Genomic DNA, 18,957 nt, shown 5'->3' on the forward strand with positions numbered 1-18,957 from the left:
CCTGCAGAGAGGATTGCCCGTGCTGTAGCGATCCTTTCAGGCTGCCATTGTCCTCAGCAGCACGTTCCCTCTGTCGTGATCCTGCCCCTGACGTCAGAGAAGGGGCGGGACCGCAGCAGAGGGAACATGCTGCGGAGGCTGATGGCAGTCTGCAAGGAATGCTATAGCACCAGCAATCCTCTCTGCAGGCTGCGGTAATTAGCTAAAGCTAAGACCGGGAAGCCAGGGGGAAGCTGGAGGATGCTGCAAAGAAGGAGGGGGAGGAACATGCAGGCTTTTAGGGGGGAGCGGGAAGATTTATAAACTATAAAGAGTTTTACCTCATGCAAAACTGTCACTTCTTTAATAAGACATTAACTATTTTTTTCTGCGGCCCTCCAAGTACCTACAAATCCAAAATATGGCACTGCAAAGGGTTTGAGTTTGAGACCACTGATTTAGATCATTATAGTGTCTCTAATTATTGGCTTCTTAATTTTTGTAGTTCTATTCAACTTCTTTTTAATTGTAATTTTTAATTATTGTAAACCGCATAGAACTTCACGGCCTTGCGGTATCCGCTATAATAATTCCCTTAGCGCACATGCGCACTTTAATTTTCATGGCTCCGTGCGTCTGTAGCTCCGTGGCCAGCAGAATGTTAAAGGATGCGGCGTGTGCACGTGCGCACGTTCGGGGCTGACATCGGGGAGCGAAAAAGGCAGCGGCGACCGAGCTATGGAGCTAGGGGAGGGAAGGCAACAACCACTGCCGCTCCCTGGTCGCACAGCCTTCTCCTCTGCCTCCACTCTCCCCTCTGGGACAGAGCACAGTTGCAGCTCGCAGGAGCAGCGAACCAACACCCCTTACCTATGAATTTGTTCGTTGGGCGGGTCGAGGATGAGCATTTGTTTATTTGTGCTGGAGGCTGGTGGCGCTGGGGGGAGGGAGGGAAAGAGACAGAAAGACAGATAGATATAGACAGCAGCCAAGGAGAGAGCGAAAGAGACAGAAAGACAGACAGACACACAGACAGTGGCCAAGGAAAGAGAGAGAGAGAGAGAGAAAGAGACAGAAAGACACACAGACAGCAGCCAAGGAGAGAGACAGAAAGAGACGGAAAGACACGCAGACTGCAGCCAAGGAGAAAAAGAGACAGAAAGACAGACAGACACACAGACAGCGGCTAAGAAGAGAGAGAAAGACAGAAAGACACACAGACAGCGGCCAAGGAATGAGAGAGAAAAAGAGACAGAAAGACACACAGACAGTAGCCAAGGAGAGAGAGAGAGAAAGAGACAGAAAGACACACAGACAACGGCCATGGAGAGAAAGAGACAGAAAGACAGACAGACAGCAGCCAAGGAGAGAGAGAGACAGACAGAAAGACACACAGACAGCAGCCAAGGAGAGAGAGAAAGAGAAAGACACACAGAAAACGGCCATGGAGAGAAAGAGACAGAAAGACAGACAGACAGCGGCCAAGGAGAGAGAGAGACAGACAGAAAAACACACAGACAGCAGCCAAGGAGAGAGAGAGAGAGAGAGAGAGAGAGAGAGAGAGAAAGAGAAAGACACACAGAAAACGGCCATGGAGAGAAAGAGACAGAAAGACAGACAGACAGCGGCCAAGGAGAGAGAGAGACAGACAGAAAAACACACAGACAGTAGCCAAGGAGAGAGAGAGAGAGAAAGAGACAGAAAGACACACAGACAACGGCCATGGAGAGAAAGAGACAGAAAGACAGACAGACAGCGGCCGAGGAGAGAGAGAGACAGACAGAAAGACACACAGACAGCAGCCAAGGAGAGAGAGAGAGAGAGAGAGAAAGAGAAAGACACACAGACAACGGCCATGGAGAGAAAGAGAAAAAAAGACAGACAGCGGCCAAGGAGAGAGAGAGCCAGACAGAAAGACACACAGACTGCAGCCAAGGAGAGAGAGAGAGACAGAAAGACAGACAGACAGCAGCCAAGGAGAGAGAGAGACAGAAAGAAAGACAGACAGACACATCTATTCTAGCACCCGTTAATGTAACGGGCTTAAAGACTAGTACAGTATAAACTATTATTATTCTTGGATCTGGTTTTTTTAAAGTTTTCCCCGCCCTATTACAAGATCTAGGATTTTCATTTTACGTAATATGTAGATGACTTCCAAATATCAGTATCTCATATTTGGGTTTCATATTTTCAAGATATGATCGTTTCTAAACCAGCATGTGTTGTTTCTTGGATTTCTGATCATAGCCTGAATTGAATTCTTAAAAAAGAAAAGCCACTGGATTTCCCACCTTATGCTCCTCCTCTGTGTACATCTCCCTTGCAAATATAAATTACATAAATTAAGCAGATATTTCCAGAATAGTACTTAGGTACCCTGCTAGCACTTATGTGCTAGTAATCTAAAGATTTAGCAGCCATTTTATAGAATTGATCATCTAAGGCAGACATGGGCAACTCTGGTCCTTGAGGGCCGGCATCCAGTCGGGTTTTCAGGATTTCCCCAATGAATATGCATGAGATCTATTTGCATGCACTGCTTTCAATGCATATTCATTGGGGAAAATCCTGAAAACCCGATTGGATTCCAGCCCTCGAGGACAGGAGTTGCCTATGTCTGCATATACACTGTTTCTTACAAATTACCTGGTGGATATGAAGGAGTTTTCTTGTTCTTGCATCCAGTTTTTCGGTACACTGGCGAAAGTGCGCAGGACCAGTGCACGCTGCCGCTTTCACGCCTAACTGTTAGCGTTCTGAGGGGGGGTGGGGAGGTGGAATCCTCCCAGTACACTTAGAACTGGTCGCATTTCATTTGGGGGGGATTGGGAGGGGGAACCGCCCCCAGTACACTGAAAAATTCCGTTCTCTCGCTGTTCGGGAGTTTTCAGTGTAGTAGGGGGATTCCCCACACATACACACACCCCAGCGGTAGCACCCTGTGAAAGCAGCAGAACCGGCAAAATGCATCGGTACGCACAGATGTCAGCACGGGATTGTCGGTACGCCAACGTCCGACGCACTTTTGACGTGCCACCAGTTTTTCAGGATTTATATAAAGCTAGTTGTATGACGGAACAAACATTGCAAACGGTGGATAGTTGGAATCACATTTCATGCCGTCACTGCTCTTTTCAAATGGGTTAAAAAGAAATGACAGCCAGGGTGGAAAGCACGGAAAGAAATCTTTTCAGAGGTTCATTTATGAATTTATTTGTCACAACCTCTCAATAAACAGTATACGAAGACCTGGCACAGGACAATTGGACACCTTTCTTTAGGTACTCAAAAGAAAATTAGGTGCCCAAATCGAATTAGCACATGCTAAGCGCTAATGCGTCCATTAGCGCACCTTAGTAAAAGAGGGCCTTTCTCCTCCACTGCCAATTTCAGACTTTGTTCCTTTCATCTAGCTGCCCCCTATGCCTGGAATAAATTACCCGAGTTTGTCCGTCAGGCCCCTTCCCTTGCTTACAAGCAGACTGAAAACTCACCTTTTTATAGTTTTCAATCCTTAACCCTACTCCTCTGCCCTCCAACCCAGCCCGCTGATTAACTGTTCCCTTTAACTGTATCCATGACATCCTGTTTCTCTTTGGGAAGCAGAGCTGACATTGTGATATCATAATGCCTCATTCCACCAATAAGAGCCAGCCTCATCAGTGATGTCACAATGGCTTGATTGTCCTGTACTCCCCTTTGACCTCCAACCCAGCCTTCTGATTAACCGTTCCCCTTAACTGTATCCATGACATCTTGTTTGTCTATCTTGCCTGTTTAGATTGTAAGCTCTTCCGAGCAGGGGCTGATTTCTTACTCTTTGTGACTCTGAACAGCGCTGCGTGCGTCTGGAAGCGCTATAGAAATAATTAGTAGTAGTAGTAGTTTCAGGGAACAGCAGTTGTTCCGTGGGATGCTACTGGTAGTGACGGGGAGGTAAGAAAGAGATGGCACAATGCTGGAAGAAAAAGAGAGAGGCAGAAATACAGACGATACAGGATGGAGATGGGATAGTGAGGAGAGATAAAACAATACCGGATGGTGGAGGGGGAGAGGCAAAGAGAGGTGATGCTTGATGGTGAAGGTGTGAAGTAAATTTAAAAAAAATTTCCCTGACCTGTGGATAGTGGTATATCCTGGAAAGGCTGGAAAACTCACTCGATTGCTCAGCCGGAAGACCTTCAATGACAGCAGCCAGTGGTCCGGATGTTTTGCAGCTGTAGTTTGGGATCCCAGCGTCCATTCCTGAAAATATATTCATGGCAGCTATATACGTTAAGAATAAGTTGCTGTTAGGGTTATAAATGTGGAATCCCAGGGTGAGGTTGGGTAAGAGCTCCGAGCTGTCGTTAATCTCCTCCACCGCAGACACAAAAGCCAGGAAGTTGTAATAGTTCAAGGATATAGGACTTTAAAAGCAATGAGTGACAGAAAATGTGAATTAGTATCAAACTAAAAAAAAATATAGAAACATAGACATGAGGTGAAACATAAAATGTGGTGAGTATTAGGGGTAGAAAAGGATATTTGTCTGCTAACAGAAAGGAAACATGCGTACTCCAGGTTTAGCACAAAGTAAGCTTCTGTGCCTACTCCAACGCAGTGGCCCCTGGGGCGGTGGTTCTTCTTCCCTTCCCCCATTCCTCTTTAATTTTCCAAGCATGAGCAGCGACGCAAACTTGCTGCCCGCATCGTGTCTGCTCGCCCTCTGACCTCCCTTCTTAGATGTGGGACCCGGAAGTGACGTCACAGAGAGCCAACGCCGATGCGGGCAGCCAGTTTGTGCCGGGTAAATGAAAGAGGTATGAGGGAAGGGAAGGATCTCGTGCGCATGGTGGGGAGGTCGGGACAGAGTGGGAGGGTGGAGAGCAGGACGGGTGCCGGCGTCCCCACCAAGATGGCGCCCGGGGTAGACCGCCCACCCTCACCCCTTTTACTACGTCACTGCTCCACCACATTAATGACTTTCTGCGATGCAGTTTCTGAAAATGAGTTGGTGGTCAGATTTTCACAAAAAGACACTAAGACCCTCTTTTACAAAGGTGCGCTAAGCGTTTTAGCGCGCGTTTAGCTCACGCTACATCGATGCGTCTGCTAACCGCTAACGCGTCCACAGGATAACATGCACGCATTAGCGTTTAGCGCGTGATAATATTTATCACGCGCTAAAAAGCATAGCGCGCTTTTGTAAAAGAGGGGGGCAAGGCCCTCTTTTACTAAGAGGCGCTAACCGATTAGCGCGCGCTAATCGATTTAGCGCACGCTAAACGCTAATGCATGCATGTTAATCTTTGATTGCGTTAGCGTTTACCGCGTGCTAATCGGTTAGCGCCCCTTTAGTAAAAGAGAGGGTAAGCCTCAATGTGGTGACGCTGACAATTCTAAAGTTTCATGCAAATGTTTGTTATCTAACTCTTTTTTCTGGGTAGCTATAGTTGACTTTTGCAGAATGGCAGAAAACTCACAGAAAACCCTTTTGGTTAGTACATCAGTGTCTGGAAACTCTGTTGACACAAGTGCGCAGGTTGTGCGTTTTTCCATTTAACTGGATATTCGGACGCACAATTCACAGGTTCTGTGCAGTCAAGGGACAGATGTAATAATCTGTTTGCAACCCTGGTCCCTTCTGGATAGTCCTGGGGCACCACCAAACTCTTTGGGATGAGAACCAGATACCAGGCTATATTAAGCAGAGTTCTGATTGTCACGTTTGGTGCAAGCCAGGGCTGTGTTAAATCCCAGTAGGCCTTGGGGTTTAATACACCACCTCTCTCTCTCTTTCTATGCGACAATCTTAAGAGAAATGCATTCTCATTCCAGGAATGATTTTAAATTTATGAACTTTTACGAGAAGAACTTCAGCAGACACCATAGTCTGTAGGTAACAGATCAATATATTTTATTTTCCCTGTTGGTATTTCATTGGGGTAAACCTCCAATATGGTTCATGTAAGAGGTAATCCTCAAAGTGCACCTATTAACAAGAGTCCAAACAGTCCTTTGTTCTCCTCCAATCCCATCCCATTTGGCAAGGCAATCCAGGGCTTCTACACTCACACCAGGCAAGCATCCCACCTACCTGTGTTTCCCCGAAATTAAGACAGTGTATTATATTAATTTTGGGTCCAAAAAATGCACTAGGGCTTATTTTCGGGGATGTCTTATTTTTTTCATGTACAACAATCATCTCTCCCTTCCTCTCCCCCAATTCTTCCTCTTTTCTTTCCCATGTGTAGCATCATTCCTCCCCTCTTACACATCCCTTGTGCACCAACCCTCCTGACATACCTGCGCTCCGAGGCCTCCTAAAGCAGCAGGGGTGGGGGTTGCTGAATCGACGAGTCCGATTTTTTTTTTCAGCAAATTGGGCAGCACTATTGTCAGGGATGGAGTCAGGGAATGTCGGGGACATTTGGGGGAGGGGGCTTCAGGGGTCGATCTTAACTAGGGCTTATTTTTGGGGTAGGGCTTATATTAGGAGCATCTTTAAAAACCATGCTAGTGCTTATTTTAGGGAAAACAGGGTAGTTTCTTCCCAGGGAGGTGGATGCGTGGAATAATCTCCCAGTAGAGGTAGAGGAGACACCTCTACTGTGTCTGAATTTGAGAAAGTGTAGGGCGTGCACATGAAATCTCTTAGGAAGAGGAGAAGATAGCGGATGCTGTGTGTGGGCCAACTAGATGGGCCAGTTGGCCTTTATCTGCTGTCATTTTTCTGTGTTTCTAGCCGCCAGGATGACTCAGGACTGAACCTCCCTGTGAACAGTGGCACTCGTGGGCTGTAGGGGGCGCTATGGTATGTTAATGGAATGGACAGTGTGCAGGACATGACGGTGCAGTATTTTATGGAGTTTTTTCTACAAAAATGCCTGCTTATCGTATGGTTCTGGGTAACTCTAGTTAGATACAAGCATATGTGTTAGTTAAGGCCACGCCCAATAGAAGCATACGAAAAGTTGGTGAATAAAAATCTGAATATGGATGTAGCCAAGGCCAGAAAAACACACTACAGATTAATATTAAGGAAAAGCATAATAATATTCTCTTTATGTACTTTGCTATTAAGCCAGATCATAGAGGAAATCAGGTAATGCGTAACATACATAGAGATATTAAAGACTCCATTTTGGTTCTCTGTCTTTCTGTAAGTATCTTCTGCTTGGCTTTACTCCATTTTGTGTTCGGCCTATGTCCCTTCTGTGTCTTTGTTCAGTTTCCCGCTTTGAGCCTCATGGTCTAATTGATAACAAATGTGCTTGAGCTGGGTAGCTTGATTTAATATTCCAATACTGGGCATAGAAGAAAAGCTTTCTTGCATTAAATATGAATGAAATATATTGTGTGGATCTATGGATGAAAGGGGCCCTGAACGAATGTGAGTGAGTATGTGTATAAATGTATATTGAACATGAGAATTGGTTTTGCAAAACATATTTTATATATTTAAAACCTAAAGAAACTTAAAGGGAGCCTAAGAGGCAACATCTGGAAATGGTTAGGTTAAAGCCAGAAACACTGTTACCATGGAAATCCTCTAGAGGCCCAGAAAAGGTCAGCTAGGTTGACCTCCAGTATAGGAAGGGATCTGGGTCTTCTGTGTGTGTGTCAGTGAAACTTGAAACTGTCAGTTTTCCAAAGCAAGTTTTGCATCTGACACAGACAAGCTGTTTGATTTCACCTTTTTGAGCATGACAAAAAGGATATTGGATATGTTATAATATGTTTATGCATATTCAGAAATTAATGTAAACAAAAATATGACTTTAAAAACTTTGTCTTTGAGTTTGAAAAACATGTAAAGGAATTTCTTTGTCCAAACTTAAGGCCAGCCTCTATTAGGTGATTGGATGACAAGTAATGATGTCATGCAGGACAAAAGGTACATATTGGGGAGCAACGAATTATCAGGTTGAGATCTTTGTCAGAAAGGCCAGCGTTCGGCGTCTGTAAAGATCTTCCAGATGACACAATAATCTTTTGATAATTCATGTGCTAATAGTTACCGTGCAAAAGCATAGTGCACCTTAGTAAAAGAGGGGGTAAGTTTCCAAGTTTATTCACAGTTTGATATACCGACCATTGACAAGTATCTGGTCGGTTTACAATGCTAAAATTTAAGTTAAAATAAATGTAGAAAAGGGACAATATGTGGACAGGACATAGACAAGAACATAGACAAAATTGGTACAGGAGGGACTGGGGAAGGGAAAGATTCAAAATTACATTGAAATTAAAAGAAAAATTCAAGGTAGGTAAGAAGGAGAAGGGGAAGTTGCTTCTTAAAACCAGTTCTCGTTAATCGTTAGATGTAATTGGAGAAAGGATCTTATCTTGTATTTTGGTAAGCGTCTTGAACTAGAAAAGTTTCAAGTGTTTGATTTTGGATTTGTCGAGGGAGTTTTTAAGGTGGAGGTGTGATGGCAGAGCATTCCAGAGGGCGGGGCTGTGGCGGAAAAGATGGTGTTTCGAGTATAGAATAGTTGTTTGATTGGGGGAACATAACATATCAATCCACTGGGTTCACCACTTTTTCCAGACAGCCATCGCTCCTCCCCCCTCTGCTCAGGCAATAGCCTAGCCAATCTCAGTAATTCCCTGGGAAAGCTTACTCAGACTCTCTTCTACATATTCCCCAGAGGGATTACATGTGTGATGGATCAGTGCTAGGAGTGCTAATGACAGAAACACATCACTACATGGAGCATCTTACTGGTACACTACATACTGCTACATCAGATGCAATGGCATAGTAAGGAGGGGAGGGGGGGGCAAACCATCCTGGGCACCAGTGTTGGTGCCTCTGCTCCATTATGCCCCCTTCCCCCATGTAAGAACATAAGAATAGCCTTACTGGGTCAGACCAGTGGTCCATCAAGCCCAGTAGCTCATTCTCACGATGGCCAAAACCCAAGGAGTAGCAATATTCCAGCATCTCAAAGAATATCAAGATTCCGGAACCTCAATCAGAGCAACATTCCAGAGCTGAGATTGTGATGTCATAATGCCTCATTCCACAATGCCTCAGTGCCAGCCTCATCAGTGATGTTACAATGGCTTAGTTGTCCTATACTTGGCTCACGTAAGAACATAAGAATAGCCATACTGGGTCAGACCAATGGTGCATCAAGCCCAGTAGCCCGTTCTCATGGTGGCCAATCCAGGTCACTAGTACCTGGCCAAAACCCACCCCTTGAAATGTTCACCGCCGCGAGCAGCGCCTTCTACCTGCAGGACCAGTACGTGATGTCCGGGGCCTGTGCAAGCAGCAGGTGAAAATTTCAAGTACACCGTGGGAGGGGCAGTGTGTTCAAGCAACGGAGAAGAAGGGGGAGGGGAGCACCAACCTCCCTTGCAATGCCACTGATTGGATATGTTTGTAACCCTTTCTGTCTGGTGTCACCCTTTTTCCATATGGTGGCAGATGAAAAGGACACTGCAGAATGCAATGCCCCAAACCAGTTACCTATCAGTCCTGGTGGGTGAAAAACCCAGGGATTGGGTGGTTGCTTGATCTGAAGTAAATATTTTGAATCAAATGACAAGCTATAATTTTTTTGAATCAAAGGACAATTAAAAAAAACCAATCTTAAAATTTAGGAGCAATATCTGATTCAGTGAGTTTCATGGGGTTTGACTAGGATTTTATGGGGTTTTGTATGCCAACCTCATTACCCTTTAGTGCAATAGTTCACTGTGGATAGTGTAGCTTACTACATCCTCCACGAATATCTTAACAACCACTGAAAATTGACCCCTGTGAAAAAAACAAAAGGCCCCTGCACCCGGGGAATATGAAATCCCACTATGTACCCATGTATAATTTTCTTTAGTGACAAAGTCACATAGGTGATTGAAGGCAATAAGGAGACATTCAGAATATGTTCTAGCAGTTAGGACCAGCAAAGCTAAATTTGGCTGCAACCTGGGAAATATTTTAAGAGATCCAAAAGACAGATTCTTGCAATCAGTATAAGCTAATTGGTTAAATTTTTAGGAAATTACTCTGTTCATAAAGAAGTCCAGTGGTAAAGCAGGAAAGAGTTTTCTTATCATAGGGGGAGTTGGAGAACAGATGAAGAGAACTGATGGATGACAAAATGAAACAAAACATAACATATAAGAAATTCAGTGACAAGCAGAATTCGGAGATGGGGGAATGACCTTTGGGAGGGTTAAATGGAAGACAGTGTGTAAATGTTGATAATGATAAGACAACCCCTTGGCTACTGGAGACCAAATGTACAAACGGGCATCAGTAATAATAATAATAATAATAACAGTTTATATACCGCAGGACCGTGAAGTTCTATGTGGTTTACAATGAATTAGAAAAATTCTACAAATTGAATGGGACATTCATAGTTAGAGATTAATGGTTAATAGTTTACGGGATCAGATTTGGGGGGTGGAGGAATTCAAATCACTCTCTAAAGTTAAAAGGGGATAGATTCCGTACAAACATAAGGAAGTTCTTCTTCACCCAGAGAGTGGTAGAGAACTGGAACGCTCTTCCGGAGTCTGTCATAGGGGAAAGCACCCTCCAGGGATTCAAGACAAGGTTGGACAAGTTCCTGCTGAACCAGAACGAACGCAGGTAGGGCGGGTCTTGGTTAGGGCACAGGTCTTTGACCTAGGGGCCGCCGCGTGAGCGGACTGCTGGGCGCGATGGACCACTGGTCTGACCCAACAGCAGCAATTCTTATGTTCTTAAAAGTGACCAGACTGGTGCATGATCTACTGAATGGGTCACACATAGAGGGACAGAAGGAGCAAAAGATGTAAATAACGAAAGAAGGAAGATATAATGCACGTTTTCCAATACATGCGTTCTCACAAGAATGAAAATCTCAAGGTAAAGGAGTGTCAAAGACATTAAGAAAGAGAGAACCTCAAAAACAAGACATTCGTTTGTTTTTTTTTTTCAATCATAGGGGTCGTTTTACTAAGGCATGTTAACCGATTTAACGCGTGCTATGGGTGCCTTAGCATTTAGCGTGTGCTAATCTTTAGCGCATACTGAATCGATGTAGTGTGTGCTAAAATTGGTTAGCATGCCTTAGTAAAAGGACCCCATAGTTTGGCGAATAGTTGAAGTATTTCAATAAAGGAATATAAAAATTCAAACATAATAAGAACATAAGCGTTGCCTCTGCCGGGTCAGACCAGGGGTCCATCGTGCCCGGCAGTCCGCTCCCGCGGCGGCCCCCCAGGTCCATGACCTGAAAGTGTTCCCTACCTAACCTAAAATATCCATACCCTATTCGCTCAATGTCCTGTACGGTAAACCTCTATCTGTACCCTGTTATCCCCTTCGCTTCCAGGAAGTCATCCAGTCCCTTTTTGAACATGCTTTTGATAGGCATGGGGAGGTCACGTTTCACAATCTGTTCTCCCAGGGTCTAAGGCTGGCCGAAAACTTCCCACACTGGAAAAAAAGTGCACACCGAGAAAAGTGTATTTTTACTGCCAGAAAGGTATGAGGACTTGGGGGAGACAACAATTCTTCTAGGCTGGAGTGAGCTTGGCCAACAACTTCAGCATTTGGAACCTAGGACAATACCAGACTTTACAGTCTACAGCCCAGAAATATCAAAGAAGAGACAAGTTAATCTAATCATGCATTTTTTTAAAATGGGTATAACTTATGGGCATACTGGATGGACCGTTCAGGTCTTTTTGTGCCGTCATTTACTATGTTACTATGTTAGTTGTGCATTTTTTCAATGATTTTAAGGGAAAAATAAAGACAGAACACGATGGAAGACTTAGCAAGCAGTTTTTCCCCTGGGCAGCTTTCATAATGAAAGCCACTCATTCTTTAACTGGTTATATCTCCAATTCATGCAGTGACAATCAAAATGAAGCCATAAGCATGTCTCAGAGAGGAGCTAAGCCACAATGCTACTTACAAAGCATGTCCTTCAAACGAGGGAATGGTTGTGAAGGATGGATGATCAAGTAGAAAAAGGTTTTCCAATGATACGAGTCCCCCAATCATGATGTCCCCATCCCTGTGATATCCTGGTTGCAGTTGTGTCGATAAGTAGTTTCTAAGTGTGCACTGACACTCGGCCATCTTCCACAGGATATCGCAGAGAACCCATGAAGTGAAAACTAGATGGGCTCCCATCACTAACAATTCGAAAAAAAAAAAAGCTTCTCGTTGATACCGTTCCTTCTTCCTACTCTAGTTGGGTATTTTAGGAATGAGGTACAGCTCTTGATAGTGCTATCAGATTGAATATCTGAACGATAGGCGGAAAATATTAAGTAGACCTGTGTGCCTTTTCACACAAGGAGAATGAGGAAAGAGAATATGCTTATGGTGAGATGACTGCTCTATTTCTAGTTGAGTTCTGATGCCTTTGAGGACAGCATGTGGGTCTCTGTTGAATCCTGCTGCTCAGAGGTTCAGCCTTAAGGGATATCTGCTCCTCACATCTATATTTACCATGAAGTATAGTTGTTTCTTTTAAATATAATCTAGCTTATGTCTTCATTAACATATTATATTAATTTGATGGAAATGCTTGTGCAGGATACTGTATAATAATACAATAGAGTAAGATAGCTGATGATAACAAAAACAGATGAGATTGTCCATCTACAGTTATTCAGTCCATATACATCTGAGACTCCAGTCAGAGATTGTGATTGATATAAAGGGGGGAAATTATCAAGGTGTAGTAAGAGGTGAGTCTTTAATACACCTTACATAAGAACGTAAGAATTGCCTAGTATCCTGTTTCCAACAATAGTCAACCCAGGTCCCAAGTACCTGGCAGAAACCCAAAGAGTAGCAACATTCCAAAGCTGAGATTATGTTGTCATAATGCCTCATTCCACCAATGCCTAAGAGCCAACCTCATCAGTGATGTCACAATGGCTTGCTTGTCCAATACTTGGCTCACATAAGAACATAAGAATTGCTGTACTAGAACACATAATCAATTCTTGAAAATGATTTATGAACATGGGAGCAAAATGAAAATTCCCGATCACTGAAATGTAGAATCCTCCAAATATCTTTTAAACCACATGATTTTACCAAATTATCCAAGCCTAGGTTTTTTTTATCTAGTATTGGATCCTAGGTTTTTTAGCTAGTATTTGATCTATTACAGCATTAAAGTCCCCTGCCAATATCAAATTGCGGAGAGTGGGGTAAATTTTCCCAATTTTTATAGGTATCATCAAGCCTATATAATGCGTCAAGGTATGTATTGGATCCTCCCTGAGCTCATGGAACATCAGCCGGATTGGCTATATCTTGAATGGAAAATGATGTCCCTTAAGCGATTATCTCATGTACTAAGTATCAGATTACCTAGATATGCTATGGACAATATAATTTTATTGGACACATGGAAAACAATTAAATTTATTGACAAACTAACAGAGGTTCCTATAATGAAATCTACTTTGTAGTCCTTATGGTTAAACTCCAAGATTCAAATAGGCGGTGCTGGGATCGCCTGGAAGAATTGGATGCAGGCAGGCATTCGGACATTAGATGATGTTATGTCTAATGGAAAACTGCTTGATTTTTCACAGCTGCACAATCATTTGGCATTTTAAAGTCTCAACAATATAGGGGGTTGCAGTTGAAGCAGGCTATTCAGAGTGGATTCCCTGAATGGAAAAATTTAAAAACTTATTACAGCTTGCAGATCCTTTGCTACCAGACAGGTCTAGTAGGACATCAGGCCGCCCAGTGATACAAATTGATTTCTGAATTTTTAAATAAGAAGCCAAAAAATAGTCTTAGAGATATTTGGAGCATCGAGATATAACAGTATATTTCTATATCTCGGCCACGAATTTGGACTTGGAGGCTGAAATGTACAGTGTCAGCATCTATGACTCAAACATGGTTATTTTTATTGCATAGGATTTTCTGGACCCCAGTTTGTTTACAAAAAAATGGATAATCCTAAATCTAATAGATGCTGGCATTGTCATATTAATATAGGGACTTTGGATCATCTGTTATATTTTTATCCATTGATACTTGGGGACAAATTAATCTCATTCTTGAATCATCTATCCCCTTGTCATATGAGGCGATAATATGTGGTACAATAATTCATGTTAAACCTACCTTAGATAAGTATAAAAGTTGCCTTTTTTGATCTTGACAGGAATAGGGGTTCAACTGATTACTCATAATTGGAAAAACCATGAGAGGATTAATTTTACTTTCTGGTGGGTAACTGTTTGTTCCACATATAAAGTTTGAAAGGATGATGGCGGAACGTTGGGGGACTAATAAGTCCTTTAATGATGTATGGAGTCCATTGACTAATTTTATAGCATTATAATTAGGGTTATGTTTCTTTCTTTCTTTTTTCATTAGATTTATTACACATCCAGGGAGGGTAGATGGGTGGGGGGTGGGTAATATATTTTGAGGAATTAATGTTGTTTCATTATAATATTGAAATCATATCATATGTATTAATGTTTTAATAATTAAGATATAGATGGGGAGAAAATGATTGTTTAATGTAATAATTGTATGGTTAATAATGTGTTTTTGTGCAGTTTCTCTGATTTATCATTTGTATTGCACTAACGAAGTTTAAAAATCAATAAAGAATTAAAAAAAAAGAATTGCTGTACTAGAACAGACTGAAGGTCCAACAAGCCCAGTATCCTTTTTCCAACAGCAACCAACCCAGGTCCCAAGTACCTAGCTAGATCCCAAGTAGTAAAACAGATTTTATGTTGCTTATCCTCGGAATAAGCAGTGGATATCACCAAGCCATATCAAATTCTGTTGTTGGGCTTTTCTTGTCAATTGGCTGTATTCACAGATGCATTGCTGCATCTTACTGCGTTATATCCATTAATTATAGCTTGATGTCTTTATCTTGATTATCACTAATATTAAAGTTTTGTTAACCCCATCAAGCATAAAAAATCTCAACTATGTATCCAAATGTTAAACTGATATTGTATGTTTTCAAGAAACACATTTATCTATCTATGAATCTACCAAATTATCAACCAACTGGTCATATCCTGTTATATTTTCACCTGCCAAAAGGGAAAAAATGGGGTAATGATACTTATAAGGAATTCTGCAGATATCCACATCATTAATCTTTCAACTGATACTCATGTAGATGGGTCAAAGTAATCCTTGAACTACATCATTGTCCTCTTACTGTGATAACTGTTTATGGTCCTCATGTGGACTGCCCCTCCTTCTTTGATGAAATTGCTGAATTAATATCAACAGCTGGTTCAGATCCTTGCATAATTGGTGGTGACCTCTATGTTATTTTAAATCCAGAATTTAAATTCAGAAAATGAGAGCTTGGTTCAAATTACAAGACATCATTTCTCAACTGAATGGAAACTCACGCGTTTCCATGACTGCAACTATACTTTTTATTCTATTCCTCTCTCTTCCTACTCTAGAATAGATTACTTCTTTGTCGGTCACTCATTAGTTCTTAAGATTGCCTCCTCTAAAATTTGAGAAATTGCTATTTCAGATCATATACCCATAATATTAAAACTAACATGGTTCCTTGGAAAAAATCCAGCTCCTGGAGATTTAATGTTATACTGTTGGTCAATGAAGATTTCATTCCTTATATCTCATATCACATTCAGGACTTTTTTGATATTTTTTTTTTTTTGTGAGCTATAAAATATTTTATTTTTATTACATTCACACCGAGGAAAAGGCAGTGAGTCATAGAACTATAATCCTGTGACATGGAATGATATGCTCAAGTACACACTAAGTGACACAAGGAATCAGACTTGAAATGGTGTGTTATCAGTGTTATTGAAAGCAGGGAAAGATCCACTTTATGTTCAAAACTGTCGACTTCTTTCTATTGATAAATGTAGATGTTAAGATCTTTGTCAAACTCCTGACTCCAAGATTGCAATTTGTGCTACCTAAATTAATCAGCATGGATCAAAATGTCTTCATAAATAGGAAACTTTCTAGTGATAATACAAGCTTGGAGGGCCATTTTTGATAGTTTGTCTAAGTCTCAGTTTGGACGTTTTGCGAAAGACGTCCAGAAATCCAGTAGAGAAAATGTTAATTTTCAAAATTGCAAGATGTCTATCTTTTTGTTGTGAAAATTACCTAGCTTAGACATTTTGGCCCTTATTAAATCTATCGTTTTTCGGCCATTTCAGATACAAAAACAAGCTATTCCAATGTCCAAGCAGCCATCATTCTTAGCAAACTGGCTACAGGCAGCTGAGCAGAGCAATCAGAGCCCACTCTATGAGGTACTGCAGGAAATGTCACATAAAAAGTCTCAGGTACCCATGTCACTATAACCTGTATGGTGAGCCTTCCAAAACCCACCCAAAATGTACTGTACCCATCTATACACCACAACAATAATCCCTTATACCTGTAGGTATCATCTTTATTTAGGTACAGTATGTTTTGGAGGACTCACCATACAATATAAGCACATTATAGTGATATCTGCCTGGGACTTTTAATGTGATATGTCTCTACAGTAACCCTTAGAGAGTCCCTTTGCTCTGCTGTGGAAATGTAGAAGGGGTGCTGAAAAGTTCTCAGCCCAACCAACTTCCTAAATCTGATGTTATTTTGCCACTGTAACATAGAAACATGATGGCAGATAAAGGCCAAATGGCCTATCTACTTGTAGTATGCACATCCGCAGTAACCATTATCTTTTTCCGTTCTCCGAGAGATCCCACGTGCCTGTCCCATGCCTTCTTGAATTCAGACACAGTCTCTGTCTCCACCACTTCTTCCGGGAGACTGTTCCACACATCTACCACCCTATCTATTAAAAAAAAGTATTTATTTGATTACTCTGGAGCCTATCACCTCTTAATTGTACCCATCTTTCTTTCTGTTTGTACCATTTTTTCTCTCTGTTGTACCATTTTTGCTCTCTGTTGTACCATTTTTTCTCTGCTACCTAATTTTCTCTGATTGTAACATTGTACCATTTTCGCTGATTGTCCAGCCCTTCTTCGTTGTAAACCGCCTCGAACTACTATGGCTTTGGCGGTATATAAGAAATAAAATTATTATTAAAAAATTATTATTAACCTCATTCTATGCCCTCTCATTCCAGAGTTTCCTTTCAATTGAAAGATCTGTAGCTGTAACTCTGTAACTTTCACTCGTAGGCTTGACAACAAAAATACTTTAAAAGCTTGATCACCAGTCTGTTCTGCTTATCTCCTTAGACCTTTCCTGGCTTTGACACGATAGACCACAAGCTTCTTATATCATTTCTAAGTGAAATTGGAATCTCAGATCAAATTATGGGTTGGTTTTCATCTTTCTTTACAGAGCGATCCTAAAAGGTAGTCTTTATTGCAACATCCTCAGAGTCCTTTAAAATCACATGGCATTTCACAGGACTCAATAACCCTAGGTCAATCAATAGGTTTCATAGTGTTAGCCTATGCGGACACTCTATTGATTTAAATAACCTAGATGAGGTAACAATTATAAATCAAAAACTGGAAAAAATAATGTCATGGCTAGACTCCACAACATCGAAAAGTCCCTCAACATCGAAAAGTCCAAATGAATGATCTTCCCTATCAAAGAGGGTCTGTCCCTACAGGCTCCCATAAAATTTAAATCTTTACCTATCAAAGTTGTACCATCTGTTAGGAGTTACATTTGACAGCAAATTTAATTATCATATTCCCATCAGTACAGTAGTTCAACACTGTTTCCATCACCTTTGAATGATCAGATCTCTCTCCAAATTGCTCAAATCCTTCTCCCTGAACACCCTGATCCACTCACTTGTGATCTCCTACATAGACTATTGCAATGCCCTTTACAAATGCATAACAAAAAAAGAACTGAGGGACTTCAGATTATATAGCAATAAAAATCATCTATAATGCAAAAAAAAATATGATTACATCACCCCTCTTCTATGCAAAGCACACTGGTTACCGGTAGAACACAGAATCACCTATAAAATTCTTCTACTAACATTGAAAACCCAACAGTGTATAACCAGCCTGAATTTATTGACAGTCTCCGTATTCCATATAATCCCTCTAAATCCCTTTGATCTTTGACCCAGAATCTTCTTTCAATTCTGTCTTTGAGGCATATTAATACAATGAGGTCAAATATTTTTACTGTGACCGCGCCCTCTCTGTGGAATTTTATACTTACTTATTTACGTGAAGAATGATCCCTAAGTCAATTCAAAGCAAAACTAAAAACTTTCTTATTTCTTGATGTCTACAATACTTATTTGCAGTAACCATAAGGGCGACTCTACACAGTTTTGTCCCGCACTCACCCCCCCCCTAATGTTCTTCCCCTAATTGTTCTCTCTCAACTCAGAAAAATGTAGTTCTTACCTTTCTTCCTTTCGTATCTTTTCCTTTTGGTTTGCTTCTTACAATTGTCATTTTCTTTGGTTGCCGCTGCTGCTGCCCGGGGAGGGTGGGGGGTGGGGGGTTGGGGATGGGGAATTGGCTGAGGTTTATGCCTGAAAATTGTTTCTGATACTATTGTTTCTTACCACTTGTGTTGTTTAATAAAAATGATTTAAACATAAAGTATTAGTTGTCCCTAATGTGACTTTGTAAGCTTAAGGTGAACTAATTGATTTAGTGCATGCTAAACGCTAACGCGTGCATGTTAGTCTATGGACGCATTAGTGTTTAGCATGTGCTAATTGGTTAGCGCACCTTAGTAAAAGAGGGGGTATGTTAGTTTTAGTGAATACAGTGTTCCCCCGCAAATTTGCGGTTCTCGAATCACAGACTTGCTCATTCGCGGTCTGCTCCAACTGCCTCTTCCTGTAATAAAGTCGGGCTACACCAAACAGGAGCTGCGTGTCAAAGCAGCTCCTGATTGGTGTAGCCCAACTTTACTACAGGAAGAGGTGGTCGTAGCAGACCGCGAGTGATTTTCTTCACCTGCCGGCGCTCCAGCTGCCCTCTCCTGCCTCCCCTGCCTTTTGACAGGTG

General features: G+C 41.8%; 1 protein-coding gene across 1 annotated transcript in view; it reads right to left on the minus strand.

Annotated features, from left to right (window-relative positions):
* The window catches only part of LOC117346297 (vomeronasal type-2 receptor 26-like), a 30,411-nt gene extending 18,353 nt beyond the window's left edge, over positions 1-12,058 (minus strand). The window contains exons 1-2 of the mRNA XM_033915697.1: positions 11,892-12,058; positions 4,100-4,391 (exon numbers count right to left, since the gene is read on the minus strand). Of these exons, the coding sequence (XP_033771588.1) occupies positions 4,100-4,391; positions 11,892-12,058 (459 nt within the window). The remainder of the gene's footprint in view (positions 1-4,099; positions 4,392-11,891) is intronic.
* Positions 12,059-18,957: the final 6,899 nt, after the last annotated feature.

Source organism: Geotrypetes seraphini, chromosome 12, assembly GCF_902459505.1.
Source record: "Geotrypetes seraphini chromosome 12, aGeoSer1.1, whole genome shotgun sequence".
NCBI classification, from domain to species: Eukaryota; Metazoa; Chordata; class Amphibia; order Gymnophiona; family Dermophiidae; genus Geotrypetes; species Geotrypetes seraphini.